Below are 24,891 nucleotides of genomic sequence, written 5' to 3'. Positions count from 1 at the left end.
CTGGAGAGCTGCCAGTCAGAGAGGGACCTGGGGGTGTTGATTGACAGCCAGCTGAACATGAGCCAGCAGTGTGCCCAGGTGGCCAAGAAGGCCAATGGCATCCTGGCTTGCATCAGAAATAGTGTGGCCAGCAGGGACAGGGAAGGGATCTTGCCCCTGTACTCGGCACTGGTGAGGCCACACCTCGATGACTGGGTTCAGTTTTGGGCCCCTCACTACAAAAAGGACATTGAATCACTTGAGAATGTCCAGAGAAGGGCAACGAAGCTGGTGCAGGGTCTGGAGCACAGGTCTGATGGGGAGCGGCTGAGGGAACTGGGGGGGTTTAGTCTGGAGAAGAGGAGGCTGAGGGGAGACCTCATCGCCCTCTACAATTCCCTGAAAGGAGGGTGCAGAGAGGGGGGATGAGTCTCTTTAACCAAGGAACAAGTGGTAGGACAAGAAGGAATGGCCTCAAGCTGCACCAGAGAAGATTTAGACTGGATATTAGGAAGCATTTCTTTACAGAACGGGTAGTTAGGTGTTGGAATGGGCTGCCCGGGGAGGTGGTGGAGTCCCCATCCCTAGAGGTGTTTAAGAGTAAAGTTGACTTAGCGCTGAGGGACATGGTGTAGTTGGGAACTGTCAGTGTGGTGTGAGGTTAATGGTTGGACTGGATGATCTTCAAGGTCTTTTCCAACCTAGACGATTCTGTGATTCTGTGATTCTGTCATTTTGCTCATTCCTTAAAGATAATTCATTATTCTGTTGTAATATATTAGTCTTAAAAATAAATGTATTTTGAAAATAATGCCATATTTTGGAAATTTGGTTTGATTTCCAAACTCGCCACTCCTTTTAAAAAGGGAAAATACGTTAAATATTTTGTCAGTAACTCCTCTGTTTCCTGTCCAATATCAAACCAACTTCTTCATTCCAATGAAGAAGCTGGTTTTATTCAGCAAAATATTTAATGATATGCTGAGCTGTGAGCACGTGCACATTTCTGAGGAAGTGAGATTTTCGTACCTGCTTAGAGTGAATGGAGACACAAACGTACTTAAATTCCTCCAATGAATTAAGGGCCTTTGTAAGGACCTCACAGTGGGGAAATTCTTATATAATCTGACTCTTTCATAACTTAATTAGAGCCTACACCCGAAAAAAAAAAAAGGACCTGTATTAATCCTTGAATCAACAGAGGTTACACATATCACAAACAAAATGAACAAAGTAATCAGCTCCCCCAAATTACACAGCTTGATGAATCAAAGAAGAGGAAACTTTTAATTGATCCCCACAGGCTGCTTCTGGTAAACGGCTGATGCCTGCCCTGCCGCACAGACTAATCACCATTTGCTTTCCATGCTGGTCTGCTAAGCAGCACATTTAGCTATAATCCAATGTGTTTCTCCTTCATCCCTTTTCTCTATTTATTTATTTACTTGCTTGGAAAAGCCCGAAGGCAAATGTGAAACTGAGATAGAGAATTAGGTCAAGAAACAAATAGGATAAAATTGTTTGCTGCTGTCTGCAGTATTGACTAAAAGTCTTGTCTCTCACTTATTAGAGATGGTTATAGGGCTGACTGTCTTGCAATACTCATATTTCCATCTCCTGGCCTAGGTGTGACTATTGTGTCACATATTTTGTCAGGCATGATGTGAAGAATGTTTTCTGCCTCTTCTCAGTCTTTCCAAACTTTTCAATGGATTTGTAGGTGAAGACTTTCTGAAATCTAGTTGCAAATTACATTTATTATGTTTATCAGCTAAAGAAGGCCAAAGTCTCATCTCAGTGATATGAATGTACTAAAAGAAAAAATTACATCGTGTTATAGTTAAAAGTCTTGTCTTTTAAATGTACGTAACAAAATCACCTGTTTTAATGTAGATGCCCTGCATAACAAAAATCTCCTACATAAGTAAGAAGTGTAAAAAACTTCTATTTTAGCCTTCTTACAGCTATAGTATGTCATCCTTTTTCAACATTTGCATTGGTGAAGGACATTTTATTGATGGATTTATCATCTCTGTCTTTCGTAATAATCTTTGAATGCTCATATTTGAACATTACGTTTTCTGGAGCCACCAAAGGGTCCTTTCACAAAGGTGGCTTCTGTACAGGGGCAGCTTCTTATTCTTTGTGTGCCATCAGTCTCAGATATGCCAGCTGGATGAGGATGTTAGGATAGGGAGAGAAAGCAGCGTCTCTGCTATTACGAGTATGTAGAGCTAACTATTCCAATTTCCTTGCATACTAGTCATGAAGAAGCTATATTCTATTTTTAAATGACCAGTTGCCATTCTTTGCAAAAATAGAGCTTGTTTGAATTTGGGAATGTGTGGGAATGCTTTTCTCTGCAAGTGCTTTTAATAAGGGTGTTTTCAGGGTTTTTTTAAATAGCATTTAACTATTCCCTATCCCTAAACTATCCTGTTTATATTACCTGTAGCGTAGGGACAAAACATCTATTGTAAATCTTAAAAATTTTAACAACTCAGATGTCATGGGCGTACTGCTACACTTTAATTCCAATGAAAGGCAACTACTTACAACATCAAATGATCCCATTGGTATCACAACATTAAAATGTCCTATGACCTGCAAATGTTAACACCTGTAGCAGCTGAATGAATTTTAGAATTGTCTAAGACTGAGGCAATGCTGCCGCCTAATGATGGGAGTATATAAGACCTAGCAGAGCAAAGAGTTTCTTGCTTGGCAAGCAGGATAGGTTTGTGACTCAACTGAAGTCTATAACTGAAATTAAAAGCAACAAAAATTGGCCTGTGGACTAGACTACGTGATTTCATGGTGTGCCAGGCCATTTATTTGGTTCAAACTTAAAAGGAAAGGAAAAAAAACCTTCTGTAATCACTTTAAGTCTGTAAAGTTTTTGCTTTCTGCATCTTAATGTCTGCTATGAATATAAAGAGAATGGTTCTCCACTTTTCTCTGTATTGATAGATATTTTTTTTGATGTTTCATGTATTTCCTAATACTTATCATTATGGTAAATATTATAATATCTATCTTAGAATTTTTATCATTGTCTGCAGTATCCAACTACAATTTTCCCCTTGATTTTTTTTTTTCAGAAGACTAAGAAATTACATTAATGTCTTAATAGTACATTTATGTACGCATCACTGGCCTTCTTTATCTAGAACAGTTCAGTGTAGTCTAGTGTCTGAGAAGAATATTGTTAATAGTATTACTGTCAAGTTAATTCATCGACCCATAGAGAGCAATCACACTTCTATGAGGCATCTGCCAATGTAATCTGTGACAGCTTGTACACCCAGCAGATCAAAAGTGGATCCAAGCCTGCAGTACCTGCTGATTTTTCAGTTCTTCTGGTAGATCTTTCAGTTTGTGCATCATAGTGAAACATAGGAAAGCAGAGAGCTTGCTCTTATTTCCTCCCATTTTATTTATATTATCTCTTTAACATGAAATGCTATTGAAAAGGCATATGAAATCCAAAGATTGTTATTGATATGTGCCAACTTACTCTGACAAAGGATTTCATGGCAAATTGGTCAACCCTTGAACAATTACAATTTGGCAAAAACTAATAAACTGTAATCAAGGCATTATAAAGGCATTGATTCATTAGTAGGCAGCCTATTGAATTATTATAATTATATCATAAAATGATTAAGGCAACAGAGTTAATGCATTTGAAGCCTGTGCTAAAGATGCATTTTTAAACAAATGTGCAATCATATTTCTCTTGTATGTGTTCAAGTTTTTTTGGTATTATACTCTTCTCAGCTGGGCTGCCTTCCAGCAATCAGCATCTTCACAATGTGTTCACTTCAAAGCGAGTGTTTGAGGTCTAAATCTCTCTCTCCCGTTTCAACCCAACAGGTGCAGGAGGTTGGTCTCCATCAGACAGCGATCATTACCAATGGCTGCAGGTGGATTTTGGGAATAGGAAGCAGATCAGTGCTATTGCGACTCAAGGCAGGTATAGCAGTTCTGACTGGGTCACTCAGTATCGGATGCTCTATAGTGATACAGGGAGAAACTGGAAACCATACCACCAAGATGGAAATATCTGGGTAAGTCACTGGTGTAAAATGGAAGCATGTGCTGTAGCAGTGTTAATTGATTGTGGTTTTAGGAGCTCTACACTTCGTACAACTGTTCAGTGTTGTTTCTGTGAGGACAGAACAGAGCTTAACTCAAAACTGTGGTTCAAGTTGCAGGTGCTGTCAGGAGGCCTGTCCCTGGATTAGCAAAGCCCGTTTGGTGTGATAGTAATCGTCAGAACGTGTAGATATTCTGTTGTTATTGTTGGTATTCCTCCATGAGTCTCTTAGGCTTTGGCTTTCCTTTCCCTGCCTATTCTTTTTACTGATTTCATGGAGTAGATGTGAGACATAAAAGTAGTTTTGAAAATTCTGCTCTTAAGCATAACATTTTGGAAGGTAATTTGTTCTCTGTGTATGTATGCTGGGGAGCAGTTTATTCATGTATATATTGTTTTCCATATAGGTGCTACAGGGATATTTATGCTATAATAATTTTAGGAAAAAGCATATAATTCAGTTGTGTTTTTACATTTTTCATGGATAAGCTGCTAATTTCATTCTTGCTGAAAACAGTATCCTTCCATTTTGCTGACAAAAAAGATAGCTATTACTTAACATACCTATTCTCATAGCAGTTCTTTCAGATGGTTATTCTTTTTCAAAAGTATACTTTGAAAACAGCAAAATGCTATAATTCTTTCTGAAACCAAATTAAATGGATTAGCTATTATGCCTTATCAGAAAAATATTGTCAAAGCAGACAAGATTTAACATTGTGCTATTTTAGATTCGCATTTTTGCCAGGTGCTTCTTTTATTAAGGTCTGTTACTGAAAATGAATGTCAAATTTAGAGCAGAAGGTGAATGTTTTTATTTGTATAAGAGAAACTCGCTTAATATGTGGAGTACATAGAGGCAGTCATTTTTTATTAGAGTATTGATTTATTGAAAAAGCCTCCTCCATGTGCCAGACAGGATTCTGAAAGAGGGAGAAATTAAAGCTGGGGGACAGACACGAGTGAAGAGAAAAAAACTGGGTGCTGCTTTAGTTACCTTAGGACTTGGTGTTGTGAATGTTGTTCACTGGGGTGGGGAGGGAGCTCACACTTAAGCTTGATAAATGTAAAAAGTTTCTCTTCTTAAGACCACTTATATATATAAAAATAAAAAGATGTAGAAAAGCTTCTTCAAAAATACTATTGAAATAATAGAATTTGTCTCAGGGGAATGGGAAAGGGCTATGCAGCTGGCTGAGTGAATGATATATAAAGCAGGACAGGTAGGCTGAGGAAAAATCTGTTCTTAATACCTTGATGTGAAAATCTTTTGGCAGTGTGTTTTAGTTGATTTAGTCACAGCTGTGACTTTATTTCCAAAGTGGCCCACCTTGCTGAGGGCTTTGTAGAAAGTCTTTTTTCTTACGTTGTCTCTTAATACAGAAATACTGAAAACTTCTTCATGAAAGAACATCTCATTTTTCTCTTTATTAGACATTATGTATGATTGGTGAATTCAGGGAGAATACTGTTGGTCTGTTATTGACCATCAATATCACTTGCAAAAATGAGTGATGAGTTATGCAGAAGTCTGCTACTTCTATTTGGAATGCTAAATCTTTAGGATGTACTTAGCAAGCTGATTGCTGCAGTACTGCTACTGTTCATGTCCTGCAATTTTTATCCAATACTAGAAAAGCAGTGGGTGTTTTTAAAAAAAGCTGCCGTATCCCAGCTTTCTTTTTAAGGATAAAGCTGAGCTACTAGCAAAAAAAAAAAAACCCTATGGGTCTTGACTTTACTTCTAATTTGCCTAAAACAACATTGTTTCTGTTGTTAAATGATGTCTGAGCCTTGTTTTAATCTTGAAACCACTGTGCTTATTAGCTATTAATAAATCTTAAATTTAATAAGTTCCCAAGGCAGGGGAGGTGCCTGAGCATGGAGCAGTACTGTTGTACTACTGCAGTAGTATTACAAGGAGACAGACTTCCTTCATGTGGAGATGGGGTGGTGCAGAATTTCCCATCATATCTTCCTCTTAGTGTCACTTGTCCAAGAAGTTAAAAACAGCAGAAGCTGTGAGGGCCAGATCAGACCACAACAGCCAAGTATCCAGCATTGGCAATTTGAATTTATAAAGCCAGATTCTTCCTGGCTGAAATGACTGTGATCTTAAAAACCTGAGATGATTCCGGTGCCCTTAGAAATCCTTTTAGGAAGTGTTTAGTCTTTCCCTTTGGATTTGTACCTTTTAGAAGTTTTATCCACAAGAGGAAGGTGCTAGATAGCTTTTGATTAACGTCCCTCTTCCATCATCCCCATGACTGAGTGTCATTGTTTCCTGACAACAGTAAATTTAAAATTGAAGGAGAAAGCAAAGGAAAAGAGGAAAATCAAAGGTCAGAGTTCAACAATATTTAATTCTAAGGCAGGTACAAAATCAAATGACACAGCCAAAGGATGAGATATGGGAAATGGAAGAAAATAAAAATAAAGCTTACTAAATGAACTTGAGAGAGCAAAGGAGAAATAACTTCCAACAAAGATCTAGTTAAAAACAAACCAAGATAATCTGCATAAAATGCTGAAATGAACCCCTTCTGTATGCATTGGTCAGGGAGGGAAAAAAGGTTCTATAATTATCTCCTAAGTAGGAGAGAAATCAAAAGGCTCTCAAGAAGTATGTGATGGGGGAAAATGCTTTCAAGGTGAATTTAGAGTAAGCTTCCCAGTTCTGTGAAATACATTTTCTGACCCCACCCATCCTGGGCTTTCGGATATTTTCGATTTCCATGAATTTTAATAAGAAGAGTGAATGTGGCCTCTTTCCATAAAATGCCTAGCAACTAGAGAATTTTGATCACCTCTCCTATCTTCACTCTTGTAGTCTGAGATTCTAATTTTGATAGGTCATGAAGTTTCCCTTCATATGTCAATCACTGAGGCATTTCGTGTACATAGTATGTCTTTGTTTTGGTGCAGATTCTCATTTTGGTTGCTAAATTAATGCCAAACTATCTGTTTGCCTAATGAATACATACCAGATGTGATTCTACATATAATACTCTTTCCATTTCTTAACTTGGATACAGATGATGTAAATGCCTCACCCTAAGCATAATGCAAGTATTGCCCTATAGTTATAATAAGAAAATGCTGACATCTTATGAAAACATTGAGACTCAAATGATAAGCATTAGTGGCAGTACTGAGCACCTCTAAGACTCAAACCTTTCCTAAAAGAAACTGGAAAATCCTTGGTACAAATGAAGAGGTCCCATAAGGCATCATATTTTAAAGTTTGATTAGTCTAGCAGAACTTGGGATCAGCTTTCATCCATCTCATTGTCTTATCCTTGGGGATACCGAAGTCAGGGTGATGGAAGGAGAAAGTGTTACTGTAATTATGAGTTTCAAAGAAATACTGATGGGAAAGGTGGAGTGCAGATCCTTTGCACATGACCTCCAAATTATATTCTGTAGTTGACTCTTACCTTCAGCCTCAGTGAACTTCAGTGAAGTTGTAAAGATGTAAATGAAAGCAGATTTTGCTGTTTTAGAGAAAATTTAGCCCTGGACAAATTGGCTGCTGCTTCAGTTGAAAGCAATTACGTTTTTCTGGTTTTGTTATTGGTTTTCTTTCAGTTTTAATTAAACTTTAAAAGTATTATGCATAACATCTGCTTTTGTAGTATTTTTATTACTGAAAAGATATTAAGTGATTACATAGCTTTCACTATGAAGAATGATTCTGGGAAAGGAATTTATCTACTGCTTTAAACAGTTTTTATTATTTTTATTTTTAGGGGTTCCTTTTTTAGGTGAAATAATCAGAAATCCAGTAAGTTAACTGTAAAATGAACTTTGCATTTCTCTGGGCACTAAGGAGCAACTTGCTGTTTGAGAAATGCTGTCTCTTCATTTACATGGTTCCCCTTGGTATTGAAGGGAGGAAGCTGGTACAGCACAGTGGATTTAGCTTGCATAGGAAAACAAGCTCTTAGCATATCAGGGTATTTTGACATAGTATTGAGCCAAAATTCATTGTGAAAGGAAGCACAAGTGAGTTGGATGATTAACTTTTTCAAGCTGTGTGAGACTTGAGATGCTTAATACTCTTGGGTGTCTTTGGAAATACCAACCATCAGACAGCCCTAAAGAAACGTTTCATGTCTAGCTAGATGTAAGGCAATCATTTGCAGCTCCACCTAGCTGAAATGATGTGGAAGCCATCTGCTCAGAATTTGTTTGTCCTGACATGCTAATTCTGGTTAGATTATGGGAGAAAAATCTGCAAGCCTTGTCACATTCCCAGTTCCTTCCACCTGCTCTACGGCGCATCATTTATAGCTATCCAAGGACTTACTGCATACATCTTGGAGTACAGTGATTTGTGTGTAGCAACTACAAGTGAAGAAGAATAAATTCAGGCATACACCCACCCTGTTAGGACATGCAAGAATTATGTGCTTTGTAAAAGCTGTCACTGCTTTTTCCCTAAGAGCCAACTTATTTCCATGACCCTGAAGTAAACAACATTAATGAAGGATGCTATGAAAGAGTTCTTGAGTTTGATACTTACTGCTGCTTTCCTTTTTTGTGGTCACGCCATAAGATATTGAGTGGAAACTTACATCATAGAAGGATTTACTAGGTTAATGCGCTTATGGGCCTGGACTTTCTGCCTGTTTTTCTTTTTCTAAAGTACTCCTATTGAATTAAATTATCTTATTAAACCAATTTAGTTTATATGACATTATACTGACTTGCAGTTATGGGAGCATTTAAAAAATATGAAATGTGATTAGAATGGTCTGTGACCTGCCATTTGTTGTTGCTGGGCTGCTACAAGAATATCAGATACTGTGCAGACCTATTTAAACATGACAAAGTGGTTTGATATATTAGTCACTGCAAAAGTTTTGACTAGTGTTTGTAACAAGGCCCTGAAGTCTTTTGAGAATGTTGTGAATTTATTGGGTTTTTTCTATTTAAGGATGCCCTGACTTATCCTGTCTGGAAGGATTTTTATGTCTGGTATCTTTGTGTCTCCATAGCAATGCCGGCAAGGTGACCAGTGTCGTTTTTACCGGCTCTTAATTCTCCAGGTATTTTATTACTAGAAATACCTTTTTTTTTAAATTTTAACTTTCCTTCCATGGGCGGGGGGGAATTCTCATTTTTCTCCTGGAATCTCCTGTGTGTCTTTTCTTAATTTCATTATGCCTTAGCTTGTCTGGATGTTATGTCTTTGAGTCCCTGTCTCCCATGCCTTTTATCTAATAAAGATTGCTCCATTCACTTGCAACAGCCAATATCGCCTTTATGGGTGTATTGAGTGAATGAGGTGTTGTAACTCCCACCAAAGTCAATATGTCTCAGTACTTTGTGCACATTGCGAACTTATACTTTGAGGTCCCATGACTGAAATGGTATGGATACAGGAAAATACTTCTTTTGCTGTAGTGAAGCTAAACTCTCTTATATATCTAATGTAACAGCCTCTGCTATAATGTCAAAAAAATATAATAGAGTGTTGATAGGACACCTTTAGAAATTCAGGCAGTTGCTGACAAGGAATTTTTAGAAACCCTGAAGAAAAGAACTTTACAGATAAACATCAGTGCTATCCTCATGAAGCCTGTTTTCTAATCTCTTTCTGTGTGGAATCTGTTAAGAGAAATTGTATAAATTTTTAATGCATTTAGAGAAACACACTTGGGGTTATCTGAAATATCGTGGCAAAATATATCTATGCCAAACGCTGTCACAGCCACAGACTGTATTTCTTTTAAAATGGCAGAAGATCTGATGGCCTTTTAAATGTTGGAATACTAAGATTAACACCAAATTGGGATAAAAAGTAATGCTAGTTTAAAATCCTGACTTTTCTGAAAAACAAAAATAAATACTTTCAGGACTCTAACTAATAATGTATTTCACAGATGAAGCCATGGCCTCGTTGTAAGACCTTCTAAACATATTTTTGTTTAGAATCTTTGAAATCACATATTTTGTGCAGGAAGAAAGCCCTTTTATGTTGTTTTTAGCAGAAACATGGGTTCACAAGTTAGCTTATAATTTAAAATAACATTTTTTGAGGGAAAGATACACTGACATTTTGGAAAAAGATTTGATCAGATGGAAATTATGATTTTTTTTTTAACTGCAAAGCTACTCATCCTGTTTATGAGAGAAAGGTTTTATAATTGTATTAGGCTATCTCCAAATGCACAAGCAGAACTATTTTAATCTATCACAGAGTATGCCAAGTAGACAGAAGACAAAATTCCTCCTGGTGTGGTGGCAGACAGTGCCCAAGCCCTCCTTTGTTTCTGTACAGGTCATTAAATAAAAATCAAATTGGGATAACGTATTAGAGGTTTGCCCTGTAGTCTGCTAGAGCGGTTCCATTCTAAAGGATTATTTTCTAATCTTTTGTTCTTAGCCTGAGGGCTACCTGTCTGTTTATGTTAAACCATCGAATTTTAAACACAGATATCTAAAGACGTGCACCTAAATCTATTTTTTAGCTCTCAGATGGCTTGGTTTTCAGATACCTTCGAGTGTCATCATCCCACAATGCGCAGGTCCTTAAGCAAGCCCACAAGAGCGCATTGTGTGCTTAATCAGCTCAGCAATGACAATAGTCATAGCCTGGGTGCATGGCATCGTGTCTCAGGTAACAATTCTTTCTAAGACGCAGTCTTTGTAGCTCCTGCATAGCACCAAGCAAGACCCACACTGGCTGCTGCACTGGGCTTGTGTTAAGAGTGATGTTTCCAGTTCTCAGCTGGTATGTACAGAGCTGACTGGAGTGCATCAATAGGCTCTTAAAACCCCTAGCAGAATTATGTGGGTTGTCCTCAATCCCTTCTAGAAAGCCTGAACACTTGCTGAGGTGATTGAACCAGAGCTGAATTTTCAAAGTTTTTGAATTTTTACAGGTTCTCTATAGACACATATTTGAATGTCTAGATTAAGATCTACTGAATGTTACTGAATAAAATGAACTGTAGCACTTTTCTTGTTGCTTGTCAGCCCTCGTCTGGCTACCATGTATGAATATATCAAGTAATTTCTGTGGCTCTTATTATAGCAGAAGGCTAGCATATGACCAAAAAACTGCTTCATGGCATTCTCAGTCTTTTATTGTTGATAGATATTGATTCTTATATTTTATCATACATTGAATAAAAAGTAGATCTAGCATAGTGTAGCTAATGTTTCATTTGATGAAAGTATGGTTAGAAATAGGAGTTTCAGTGATTTCCAGATTTAAAAAAAAATAATCATGATACAGGTTTTTGACATGTCTTAAATTAGAAAATGTGGAGTCTTGCCCATTTACTTAGTAATCAGGTTGCCTTATGTTAAAATACATTGCAGAATATAAAATACTTGCAGAAGTATTTGACATACATACTACACTTCTGTACGTAGCTGTCTGTAGCACTGTCAAAAAGCTGATCTGCCAAGGACTTCCTTAGTTCCTTCCTATTTTTTTCCCCATGAGGGTGATGAAACTCTAGAACAGATTGCCTGGAGAGGTTGTGAGGGAGCTCAACCAAATGACCTGCAGAAGTTCCTTCCAGCCTGTGATTCTGAATGGTGTCTGAGATTTGCCCAAGCTGCTAATTGTTGAAGACGCAAATCAACCCTAATATATTCTGTATTTTTCCTCTTTTTGACACATGTGACTTTCATTCTGTCTGCAATTTGTAGCTGCCTTCAGTTTCTGTAATGAGATGCATCGTAGAATATCTCTAAAGGTTAGGAAACTTCAAATGTTAGTTCTAACTTCAAGGTAAAACCCATCCATGGCACCAGTAACCTAACCACAGTTCAGCATTTCCCTCTTAATTGTGCATTTGCAAAATGATTTGAGTTTTGATCCCATAAACACTCCCATGCCTCACTTCAAATGTTGAAATTGAAGTAATAAGGCTAAGTGTTTAAAATTGAGTATACAGAGTCAGGGATTGTGTCCAAGTGTGTTGGTACAATACTTGGAAAAGGAGCAGTGGTCTTACTGAAATTCTTTGGTAAGTACCATACTGCAGGTAATAAAAATCTTACGTGAATGTGAGGCAGGTAAGCAGGAAGTGTTCTCATTTTTCGTTTGCCTGGCACTGGTAAAAACAAAACTGTGCACAAAGCTGTGCTTGTTTGATGGATTTTTAAAAAAGGTTTGTTTTTTCCTTTATTAATGAACAAAAAGATACTTGTATCAGGAGAGCTCTTAAAGTGACACAGGTAAGCATTGCAATTTTAAAATCCTTAGACTGGGAGACAATCATAGCATTTTATGTTCCTCTAGAATGTGCTTTTTGAGTAGTCCAAAGATTTGTGTTTGGCAGAATAGATGGATTTGTGTTAGTACATGAAAGATGTGGTTGAGGCAATTCCCATCAAGTGAAGGCATTTTGCTGTATTGCTTCTGTTTCCTGTGAGGTCTGGTATGCAGCAAGCTAGCATGTAAAAGGTTGTCTTCCATTTACCTCTTACCTCATTAGGTGTTAACTCGCCAGTGAAAATTAGTATAATTACCTAGGAGCAAGTAATGGTTGAATCCAGAAATATTCACTTCCATGTAAATTTTTGGATTTGCACCTGTGGAATTGTACATTTTAGCCCCTGGTCCTCCCTGGGGATTGGTACTTATTAACTGGGGAGACTGAGCTTTGCACAGAAAACGCACCATGGGAGACTGACAATTTAAGTATAAATCCTGCCAATACACTTGTAAGTACCTGACTTCAAAATCAACACAGTTGCTCAGGTAAGATTATGCAAAGCTATTTTTTTGCACAAATACATGTGATCTGAAGCTCCCTTAACTCTAGAAAGTAGACTCCTTCCTCCATGAAAATCACTTTCTATTCTTTTTCCTGGAATTTATAAATAAATTTTAAAAAGGGAAAAGAAAAAACCACCACCAAAACAACAAACCCCACCACATTTCTTTAGTGTATAAACTCTGGCTTCAGAGCAGAAGTGCATTTTCAGGGGAAATTTGACAGTGCTGATGCACTACCTGTCTGTGGCTGTACAGATAATTTCAGCCTGACGGTTCATAATCCAACAACTTTCATAATCAGTAAATTCACATTAAAAATATGAAAAAGTTAGACTTAAGCCAGGAAAATTCCTATGTGGTATTTCTTAAATTTTCTTCTTGCATAGGATTTTTTTTTTTTTTTAATATCCTCAGACTCCTTAAGATACTATTCTCTAGCTGTCTTTGTTATTGACATAGATGCTATTCAGAAAGGTATGTAAGGAAGCCCTTAACTTTTAGCTGGAACTTAAGTCTTGTTGGGTTCAATAGAACGCATGAGTAAATTAAACATGTGCTTAACACTTTCCTGAAAAGTGTTGCTTTTGTATTATCATACAGTCTGTGTTCTCTGTGGTATTTTACAAATCGATTTTGTCTAACACAATTTGTTCGACATAGTTACAATTTCAGGTATGATAATATTTTTCACTACCTTTTACAGTGTATGTGCTTATGCACACAGATCATGAGTTAATCTTTATTGAAAACTGTTTTAGTAATGTGAATAAAAGTAAAAAAATCACAAAAGTTTCTGGATTGCAATACATCAGTGTTAAACCAACCAACCTGTTCATGTGAGGCATTACTGTATGATTAATAGTGCTGTAACTCTACTTTCTTGTAGACAAATAGAGGAGAACTTGCTTTAATTTGTTTCCAGTCTCTCTAGTGTGTCTATCACATAGTTTTATTTTATGTACATAAATTTAACTAAAATGGCATAATATAAACTTACAATGCTGTAACAGAATTTGCATTTATGCAGCTGAAGGTAAAATTGGTTCATATTATTAGCAGTACAGGCTCAGTGAGGTCTAAGTCTTGTCTTAGCCATAGTATAAACTAGTTTGAGTTAGCTTGGTGATACCCTTACCAATCATGATCAGCTGACAATGATAAGTTTTTTTTCTAAATGTTAAGCGCAAAAGTCATTGGCTATCCTGAATGCTGAGCTGTGTTAAATGCTAGTTTTAATTAGCATGTTTTCCAATGTGCTTAGTTAAAGAAGTGCTTAGTGAGCATTTGTCTGTACGTTCATCCTAATGAGACTACTCACAGGAAGGTGTTCTGTTTGGAGGAATAGCTGCACTGTCAAAATGTTAGGAAGTAGAAGTGTCAAAATAATTTTTTTGCAAACTGTTTTTCAAAGTATTATTCCAGCTTTGTCTTAAAAAATCAGCAATCAAAATGCTCCATAAAACAAACTATGAAGTATTAATAGGTTTCTTACTCTCAGGTCCATTCTCTGAAAATGCTGGAAGAAAACTTATGCAGTGAATCACCATGATCCTGAAGGTTGTTTGTTTTCATGCTTAGGTCGTAAACAAGTAGATTATAGGAGCAAGTGACTTAAAAAAAAAAAAAAAAAAAAGAGTATACATCAAGAAAGAATGACACACAGACTTCTGGCCAATCACTTGTACAAAATTTCTTGTACTGAATGATTTGCAGGGCAAAGTCCTTTTAAACTTTAAAACATTGAAAGTAACTGAGGAGGGGATGAGGAGGAAAAATATTCTCTTCAGCTCATCACTTCTTTGACCTTAGTTATTTCATTCTTCTGAAATATTTAGGAGAATGAGATCAGTTTGATGCATGACTTCGTTCCCTACACTTTGTTACAATATTTAGACAGTGAATTATGAAAAAAGTTGATGCTAGCTGAGGATAGATTCAGTCTTTTTTTAACCTTTTCAGCTTTATTGGTCCATATCATAGATTTACTGGAAACTGAGCACAGTTTTGTACACATACTTTTCCTGTTCCCATCAAGCCAGTCTCCTTAATTCATGATAGATTTTACTGGAGAGCCAGAAGAAAGGGAGGAGAGGAGAGGGAGAGTACTGTTGGACTAACATACTCAAGATAAGCCTCTTTAAAGCAGCATTTTCAAAGCCATAAAGAGTTCATATTCATAAACTCTGTAACTGCCAGTCCTCTAAGAAATAAGGCAAAGCTGCTGACGTGGCACTGTTAAGTTTCTGTAGAGAAAATTATTTCAAATACAATTGGGAGCGACTGTAACACAGACTTAGGGCTTTAGAGATTTGAGGATTATGATTATATTACACTCAGACTTTTTTTTAGTTATAAAAAGGATGGGACAGAGGTTCTGCAGCAGAGGTAAGGGACTAGGTTAATATTTAGTTAACAATAAAATAGTAACAGCAGAGGTCAAACTCTCTCCATGTAGGGGGAAAAAAGAAAGAACACATCAACATTGTACCATGTTAGATAAGATGACCATGAGAATTCTGCAGATATTAAATGGCTAAACTTTTACTATGTCCAATATAAAAAAAAAAAAAAAACAAAAAAACAACCACCAAAGAAAATAATAAAAAAAAGTTTAGCTGAGAATAAAATATATCAATGACGAGTTCAGTTTTTGACTATCTCACTAGGCAACCTGTTGATTAGATCTTTTCCCCATATTTCACTCAAGTGTGTGACTAGTGGAGTGCTTTTATTACTGCTTTTGTTGTTTAGCATGAAGTTACTGACAGATACATTAGTTTGAACTGCTTTCAGATTCATTATTCTATCATTATTTTCAAGGTTGGGTTGATAGGAAACTATTAAATACTGCTACCTCCACTTATGAAGACCCAAAGGTTGCTTATTCTTTCTCTGAGAGGAATGGTTCAAAATAAACTCCTCTAGCTGGTGGTAGCTCCAGTCTAGATACAATCTGTCACTTCAGGACAGCAAGCACAGCGAGAGCTCTATAATAAAGACTCTCCCCAGACATGACATAGTGATAAAATAAAGTCTCTATCACTTTTCAGGACTTCTGTATCATGACTTATCCTGGTATAGATTGCCACTAGAAATGCTAAAGTCCTGTTTATATTGTAGCTAGATTTGCAATATGAAGGAATTTTTTGTGTCCGTTTAGGAATTCTTGAGGACATAAAAAATAATTCATGGCTTTCTAGCTCTTGCACACGTAACATTTTTCCCATCTCTAGACCGCCTGTGAGGGGTATCTTGGGAGTGAAAGGAGAGATGAATGCATAACCTGCTGATTCTTAGCATCTTTGGCTAATGTAGTAAAACTGGTGAATTAACATACCTGTTGTAAATCCTTTGACATACTATGAATTGGAGAGGAAGAAGTTCTTTTTATATAAAGGTGCAGGCTCCTTCCCCCCCATTAATAGTATACCCATGAAATCCAAAATTATTGTGACTTAAAAGTATTTAAGCAAATAGTGTTGTCACAGTTCAGTCTTTGAAATCAGATTAAAAAACTTACTAATTTCTGAATAATGGATATAACCATTAACACTGTAGTTAGAGCACACAATTTCTGTTTCTCTGAGGATTGCAAATTCTATAAAGTCACTTTACTGAAAAACTACTTATCGTATATGTATTGTACAAGTACAGGGAATGTAAAAAAGCTGCAGAAGTGTGTAAGCTACAGGAACATCAAATTTATATCCTATTAGCAACTCATAGAAACATGCAATTGCATTCAGAGCCACTGGTTAAAGTCAGTTATCCTGCTGGTAAAGGTAGTACAAAACTGTCCTTTCCACAGCTTGTATTGCTGCTTTATAGTACAACATTATAGGAATGTTATCAGAGCGTTAGTGGGCAGGTTGCTTTCTGTGAAGAGGTGCTTAAGAGGAAAGCATGACTTCCTCTCCTGAACACCACCAACAGTATGCTGAAGTAAAACTGTCAGAGGTAAACAATGCTCACGGCTTCTTTCCAAACCAGGCGTCTGCATAATGACATCCTTTTATTCTTCTAGCTATATTTTAACCTCTTTCTTTGGTTGGTTGGTTTTTTCTTCAGTGAAGTTCAGGGGTGTTCTTGCACACACTAAAGCCATGGTCTCCTATCAATAAATTCCATCCTTGATCTTTCCCCTAGTTTGATTCCACTTTCCTGCTGTTGTCAAAACAAATTATACTGGGTGTAACATACCTGAGTACAATGTAATGGATTCAGTTCGCTGCTAACATTATTTTATTTTCTTGTGGCGATTTTCATTGACTCAGTGTTTTTTGGTATTCCCACTGCATTGAAGGTGGACAGAACCTTGAGTTGGTGTGGGGTTTTTCTGGCTCTTCAGAAGTCTTTAAAGACACTTTTTGCCCAGGAAAAGGACCATACAAGTGAGATCAGAAATCACAGGCAATTTTGTTCTGTTTTGGTGTTCCTAGTCTGAATACAAGGGATCATTTCTACCTTTTTTTTTCTTGTATAATTTCTTCCAGCATTAAACTGTAATGAGATTTTTTTAAGTAGAGAAGTTGAAATATTCAGTTTTGTGAGAACGTTTACTGAATATTCATATTTTGTAAAACCACTAGCTCTTAGTTGCTCTAAAGTGTGGTTGTACAGACTAAGATAAGAAACATCTAATCAGAACGAGCCTTAAGCCTTGATGCATTTAAAGGCTGAAGCAGGAATATAGCAATGCATAAATTTTATTGTAAAATATAACATTTTTAGCAAATAATAGCATTAATATGCTAAACCTGGTGCGTTATGGAGTATGGTTCAGCATGAAAAACTTTTGATCTGTTTAAAAACCTCTGTGTGTGGCAGAGAGAGGAAATAAATACCACAGATACAGATCAGTGGCAGAGTCTAGGAGATGTAATAGAGATTTCAGTTCTCTCAACTATGTGTAATGTCATTGGTACTAAAGAGAGTTTCCTGGTGCTGGTTAGCATTGTCTCTTTATTTGTTGTTAAAAGCTGAAGCCCGAAGAACTATATGCTGTCATGTGAACCAAAAAAATGCTCTTATAAATATTCTAGAAGATTTTAAAATATGTATATAGCCGATACAGTTTTCTGATGTAGTGTTTGTAAAGATGGATGTCCTGGGTATTTGTTATACCAATCCTGCAAAGCTTTGCTATATTCCAAAGGTAATATTTAAAAAGTTTGATGTGCAAGAAATGGTGGTTGCTTCTGTCTGTCACTTTGGAAACTGAACATCTCCATATTAACCTCTCCTTGTAAGCTATCTAAGAATTCAGTCATGAGATCTGAAGCTTGAGATGAATGTAAATAGGAATGTTTGAATGCAAATATGAACCCCAGCTTTACATTAAAATCAGCTTTACATGTAGCGATAGGCTATAGGTCTCCAGAGTGACACTTACCTTCCTTAACCATGACATTAGCTTTTTCTTTTTGCAATTTCTTGCATTGCTCACTAAGTATCTTTTAGCTCATTCAAGAAATTAATCTGGGGGTTAACACTCAGCAAGCCATTAAGTGACTAGTGCATAACAAATGTATTGCAGGGAAAAAAATAATATTGTGGTATTAACTACATGTTATTCAGAAAGAACATTACAAGGGTAGAGCAACTTTCAGGTTTTAGTGCATGACCTGGCAATCTTCATATCCTTTTAACCTAGCTATAAGCACAAGTTCTTGTGAGAGTGAGAAACAAAGATGCATCATTTGTTTCTCCCACTCTCTCTGCTTGTCATATCAATCTCTGATCAATCAAGCTTTCAGTCTTCACTGTATATTATTGCCCTCCCCTTTCCCTTGTCTCCATCTAGGAATCATAGTCAGTTTTCGGTTTGTCCATAGTGAGCAGGCTCTATTAGAGCTGGCCCAGCTTCTACGTTAATGTAGGCACAGACTTTTGGGTAACAGCTGCCTTTTTTCCCATATTGGGCCACATCTGATCTTCTTCCATCATATCCCCTTGCGAGCCAACCTCTGATCAAATCATGGCAACACTGGTTTGTGTGCCCCAAAACGGTAGACATAGGTCCTGTCTCACTCACGCTCATTCATTTTAGCTGAAACTTCAAAGGTTAAGGAAAATTCAGTCAGTGACCAATCTCGAGGTGCTAAAGGTTTAAAGGAGTTGTCAGTAACCCAAAACTGGATGTTAAGTGGTTTGTTAACTGAGCATATAAACCTTCCTTAAGGTAACTTCTTTTTTCCTCTCTAATGACAAATCCCGTATCTGCCTTCCACATCTTAAAGTGACAGGACCATGGGGCCTGATACGATCTTATCATGTAGTCATTGTAATTAGTGTCATTATCATATCTGTAAACCATCATTCTTGGCTTATGTACTACTGTTTTTTAAATGCACTAATAATCTGTGTACACTCATCACTCAGAATGCTGAACAGCAAAGGCTGTAGCTCAAGCTGTTTCGGAGGAGTTTAACCTGCAGAGAATGTCACCTTTGTGCTACTGTATTACCAAACACTTTTCATAATGATGCTGCTCTGATAATCTCACGTTAGAACTGGTTCATTTGCTGAGGATGAAGTGACTTACAAAGCCACAAACTAACTTACTGGCAGCAGAAACAGCACCGATAACTGAAGCTGTAGGAAAGTGTTACGGGAGTAGAACTGACAAGCTCACAAGACTAAGTGCTTGGCTGAAGGCAGCTTAGCGAAAGCTGAAACCACTGTTGATGCATTGAAATGCAAGTCATTAGGAAAACAGAACCAAGCAGTACAAGGATAGCAAAATCATCATGTTAAGAGCAAGATTTCTTGTTTTATCACTGATAATGAAATTGTGCATGTTGCGCATCCTCTCATTTTACTCGTCTCTCTGAAGTTATATGATTGCTTGAGTCACCAGTTGAAACCGATCTGTGCGCTGCTGAATGCTGCTATTGCCATTATCCCTATCAAGTATCTCTGGCCAGGCTGCTAAATCTAAGTCCACCTGTGTTAAATTAGAGGTAGTATAACTACTAAGCACTGTAGCCTGTTTCCTCCTCTTATCCCAAACGCAAACTTTTCATGTCTGGTCTTTACCAGCTATTTCGGTGCTACTAATGTAAAAGCACTTTCACTCTGTGCTTTATAAAACTACATTGTGGAAATGCTGCTTCTTAGTCATCTTAATCTGAGAAAGCTGTAGTGCGAGGGACTTGTTTGGCAGGGTTATCTTGATGTCCTTTAGATAGACCTTTTATACAATAAATGAACTGAGATCACTGCCAGAATGCATCAAACAGTCCTACTCAGAAATCCCATTTCACCAGCAGAATAATTGGCCTGAAAAATGACTTCTAGAGATTTACACCGTAATCTTCATAAAATGATTCTTTACTGTAGCTATGGGAGAGAGCCGGCAGGTCAGTGAGGTTTGCTGCATGTATGATGCTCTGTATATGGCTATTATTGATATTAAATCAATACTGTTATTAAGTCAAACTTATCAGTAGACTGCAACTAAAAAAAATAGACCTGCTGTGGCTTTAGAAATGGTATTGCATGGGATGTTTACGGTGTTATGCTAGCAAGCAGGAGAAAGCAGAGGAGAAGACTTGGAGAAAGGAAATGAGGTATTACAGAAGATAAATAGAATTTTGAATAAACAAATGTTATACATCTGCTTGCACACATAAAAGTCTTAGTTGTTGAAGTGTTCCTTTAAAGACTTGAGCTGTCCTGATTAGCTCCCTGTTTGGAACTCCCAGCTTTATAGTTCACTATCCCGCTAGTGGAAAATTAATTTTAAACATTGGTTGTATTAATCTTGAAAGTGTCTCTTTTAAAGTTATATATATTATCTGAAATAACCTGAATTTCCAATTTAAAGTGATTTTTATAATGAAATGTGCTAATGATAACTTGAAAACAGGTGCTGTTGAATGATAAACTACAAATGTTTATACTGTGCTGTTACACTACACACAAAGTTTTTGAAAACCAAGATTTCTTTTGATCCAGATTTGGATTACATTCCTAAACTGAGCCTTGTGTTTTGTTGCATTATATGAAATCTTCTTTTATCCCTTATTTCACTGTGCATTGTGACCTTTATATAATAATTTAAGTCTTGATTGTCCTACATAAAGTGCAAGTATTATAGAAGAATGGAAGATTCCGGATCTGTTCTGAAAGAAATTTGCTAAACCAACCATTCAGTAAGAGAAAAAAAGAAGTTTGTTGAGATAAGGTCATTAAACTGCTAACAACCCTTACTCAACAGGGGACACTTGTTCAAACTACAGCAGAAGCTGGGTAGCCTTTGGGAAGAAATTGGGAAGCATTAAGGAGAAATTTCTAATGCTTTATTCACAGAAACTGCATGAAGCTTTCAAAATAACCCTTTGATCTGAGCAAAGACTACTTGATCCGCCAGTGCTAATTGGGAAGGACTCATTCTTGGCCTGAAGGGCCAGAAGTTAAATTAACAGTGTAAAATGGCATTGGGTTAAAAGTCTAGTATTAGTGAGAAATTTTAATATTCCTAGGTATCACAAGAGCATAAACAGAAGCAGGAGTCCAGAAATATGACTGAAAAGTTCTGCTTATGATGGCTTATACAGGAACAGACCTGAACTCAAGACTTTAACACTGAGTAACCAGTATCTTGTAGTTACAGGATAGGTCTTTAAGTAGGCATTGTATTGTTCCTGCTTGAGAGATGCACAGATGGGATATACAGCTACTGGTGGGATTTATCATTTAGAAACTATACATTGGTAATGGCTGCTTACAAGGACAAGATATTTTCTTCTTGAAATGGATTTGTCAAGGCTTTTTCTGAGCTATCCATACACATGTTGCAAATAAGCAACTAAAGGGGCAGACTGTACTAAGAAATGTCATTACTAACACTCACTGAGGCAATTTGATTTATGGGAGACATTTTGAACCTGAAAGTGAGATAAAGCATTCAGTACAGGACAGGTTGTTGAAGAGGAAATCTGCCATTAATCTTCTAAAAAGGAAGATTTTTCTTTCACTAAAGGGAAAGACTTCTTTCTGTGACTAATGCAGCCTCATGGAGTTATTGCTTTAGCATGTCTTATGCTCCCTCTAGTCACTTCTACACTGTTTTATGTTGGACAAACCTCGTGACCGACATGGACAATGTTTGTGCCAAAATAAATATTCTGGAAAGGTGACTAGACAGTTCCTTCCATCAAAAGAATACAGCAAAATTTAAAAAAAAAAACAAAAACAAAAACCACAAAAAAACCCACAAAAAAACCAAACACAAAAACAACAACAAAAAACCAACAAACAAACAAACACAAAACAACCCATACCACTGAAGTCAGATTTAACAGATTAATGCAATTTAAGAGTAGAAAGGACAGCTCATCAATTGCCACACAACTTGTGGATGTTGGACTCCATAAGAAAAGATGTTACACATTAGTCTCACTGATCTGAGGAACTTGAGGAGTCTTTAAATAGCTTTTACCAGAAACTGTCACCAAGTGACAAAAGTAGCTCTGTATTACACATTTCATCAGAACCACCAGGCTTTTCCTTGGAGCAGCTCATTATTAATATCCAGAAGAAGGCACAATTGCCCTCAAAAACTCTTACATGTACCTGGCAGAAAAGAAAAGAGCAAGCAAGGGTATGTCATAAATGTGTAAGCAGTTGCAGAAGATAAAAATGTCGATCTGTTTGGATGGACTTCCTTACTTCCCAATAAAACATCAACTACCAACAAATTTATGTCAGAGCAGATAAGAAAAAGCAGCCAATTTGAGATGCCTTCAAAGGGCAATGAACAAACTTAAGTCAGATGACAGTAGTTCCCAGAGTTATTGTCACATTTTAGGGGGCATTTTTTTTTTGCTTTTCCTGATCATGACTTCTTGACTCGGCAAGAAGTTGTTTATCATCCAACCCCACCTGTTCACTACAACTTAAATGACACTAGGCTGTTGTAAATGCTGAACAGAGGTTGTTTTAGATTTTTAAAAATGCTTCCAAGCGTAGTTGTCATGTAAAGGACTGTAATACTTCTTTTTGTAGGCAAAACTGGTCACAGTGCATATCAGGCCAGTTCATGTTAAAGGTTGTTTTAGAAATAAAGCGTTACTTTTTCAGAATCATCTACGTTGGTCTGTTTGCATAAAATACCATTATTTCATATGGGGGCTACTGATAGGGAAACATCTATTCATTTAATGGTCAAAAACATCATATTGTCCAGAAGGAAATGATATTATAAATAAAGTCACCTTCTGAGACCTCAGTTTGGTTCTACCCTAGTTTATGGAATGATAGCTCTCTGAAGCTACAGGACAATTTTTACTCTTCATTTATCTGTCAAAATAGATTCCATAAATGCTATTGCTTTAGCAAGTATCATTAATAGCTAATCCTCAATTTACATTTTTCCACAGCGATGAAGTAGATTTGCGCCCACATATGAGATTTTTACTCAAGTGAGTTATTCTGTTTAATATTAGTCATCCTATCATTTTTCTTCCAGAGACTGCATTGTCATCTAAGTAAGTTGAGATTATGTACTTTAGAGAAATGTGCTTTTAGCATCTACAAATTGCTTTTTGTCATATTCAGGCAGTAGAAAAGGGCAAAGAGGAAAGGGTCACAAGTGATGATGGGATTATATGATAACAGCGGTTAGGTTATGTGCACAGGAGGTATGCAGCTGAACCAGCTGTGCCTCTCAGTTGGGAAAATAATGTTCATGCCACGTGAGCTGACAAAGTTTCTGTAATGTGTGAAAGTTGCAGCCCACTTATTGCAATGCATCGTGCAGTAACATGGATTACTTTACAAAGTGTGGGGGTTTTTTACCATTCACTAGATTTGACAACCCAGTTAACCGTATGGCAAGCAAGTTCTCTACTACTTTTCCCAGGACTCCATGTCCTACCGGTCTTTTGGTCAGATGCTTGACTGGGGCCATCAACAGAGATACCGAAGTTACCCACCATTAAGTAGGGACCTTTTGGATGTGGTTCTCAAGTATTTTTCCTCCCAGAATCAAAATGACTGGTAGACTTGGAAAAGTAGTAGAAGAAACCAAAGTATCTGGACTATCATTGTACATATATGAGCTGGTCCTCAGTATTCTCCAGATACTATGGAGAGAGATAAATAAGGAACCGGCTTTTACCTTTGGGATAGTGGAGTCCTCCCACATCAAAGTTTAGTAATGTGTGGCATAATCTTTCCAAGTTTTAATTCTTCCAGTACTAATAGCATATGGTTTGTATGTGAATACCATGGCACACAGGCGCAGGCAGTACGCAACGTCCGCACATCAGACCCCAGCGAGAACCCCCAGCATTAGTGCTTCTGCTGTGCAGAGACATAAACGTAAGAACAGTCTAATGGGATAGGTGCCAGGTTTTGATCTTAGCTAAAGCCAGTCTGCATGTCTCTCAGAGCAGCAGTCTGTTTCAAAGACTGCTGGTTACAGGAGGGGGGGCTTTCCTGAAACTAGTTGGTGAGGCTGTTGACTGGTTTTTATTATATGTTACTTATTTCTTTTGAAACTTTGTTTTTACTGCTTTCCTATGTCACTTAATCATATCAGGACTACAGAGTCATTTTGGAAATAGAAAATGTTCCTTTTTTCCCTCCTTCAGTGCTAAAGGTAGATTAGTTCAAAGTTCAAAACATCTCATTTGCTGATCAAGCTAACTTGATCGAAATGGGGAAACTGATCTGCCTAAAGTCAAAAGTAGTTTATTGTTATTACTCATTTGCAATGTGAATATAGTAACCTTAATCCACTAGTATGAATAGTATTCTAATGAAACCCAGAAGCAACAGTCATATAGCTAGCTACCTGTTATATAAACACCGAGCAAAAAACTTTCGTGTTAACTAAAGAATTGTCCCTCTAAACGAAATGAGCAGGTAAGTAATGAGAAATTCATGTCTAAGGCCGTGCTGTTTTGTCAGTCTGTTTTATGTTGACAGTCGTTCTGCAGCTTCCTTGAAGAAATTGGGATGTTAATTAACAGCTCTTTGAAGCAATTTCTTCTAAATATGTCTTCTTAACTGTTTCCACTACAGTATATGATCTGTAACCCTAATGTTAGTTTTTCTGCAA

The 24,891-nt window shown here is 37.0% G+C and overlaps 1 protein-coding gene across 1 annotated transcript in view; it reads left to right on the top strand.

Moving 5' to 3' along the window:
• CNTNAP2 (contactin associated protein 2) overlaps window positions 1-24,891 on the top strand; it is a 1,208,164-nt gene that overhangs the window by 407,680 nt on the left and 775,593 nt on the right. The window contains exon 3 of the mRNA XM_074842898.1: window positions 3,856-4,049. Coding sequence (XP_074698999.1) covers window positions 3,856-4,049 — 194 coding nt within the window. The remainder of the gene's footprint in view (window positions 1-3,855; window positions 4,050-24,891) is intronic.

The sequence above is a fragment of the Strix aluco genome, chromosome 1, assembly GCF_031877795.1.
Source record: "Strix aluco isolate bStrAlu1 chromosome 1, bStrAlu1.hap1, whole genome shotgun sequence".
NCBI lineage: Eukaryota > Metazoa > Chordata > Aves > Strigiformes > Strigidae > Strix > Strix aluco.
Note: the sequence above shows the minus strand (reverse complement) of the source record. Positions and strands in the feature narration are given on the sequence as shown.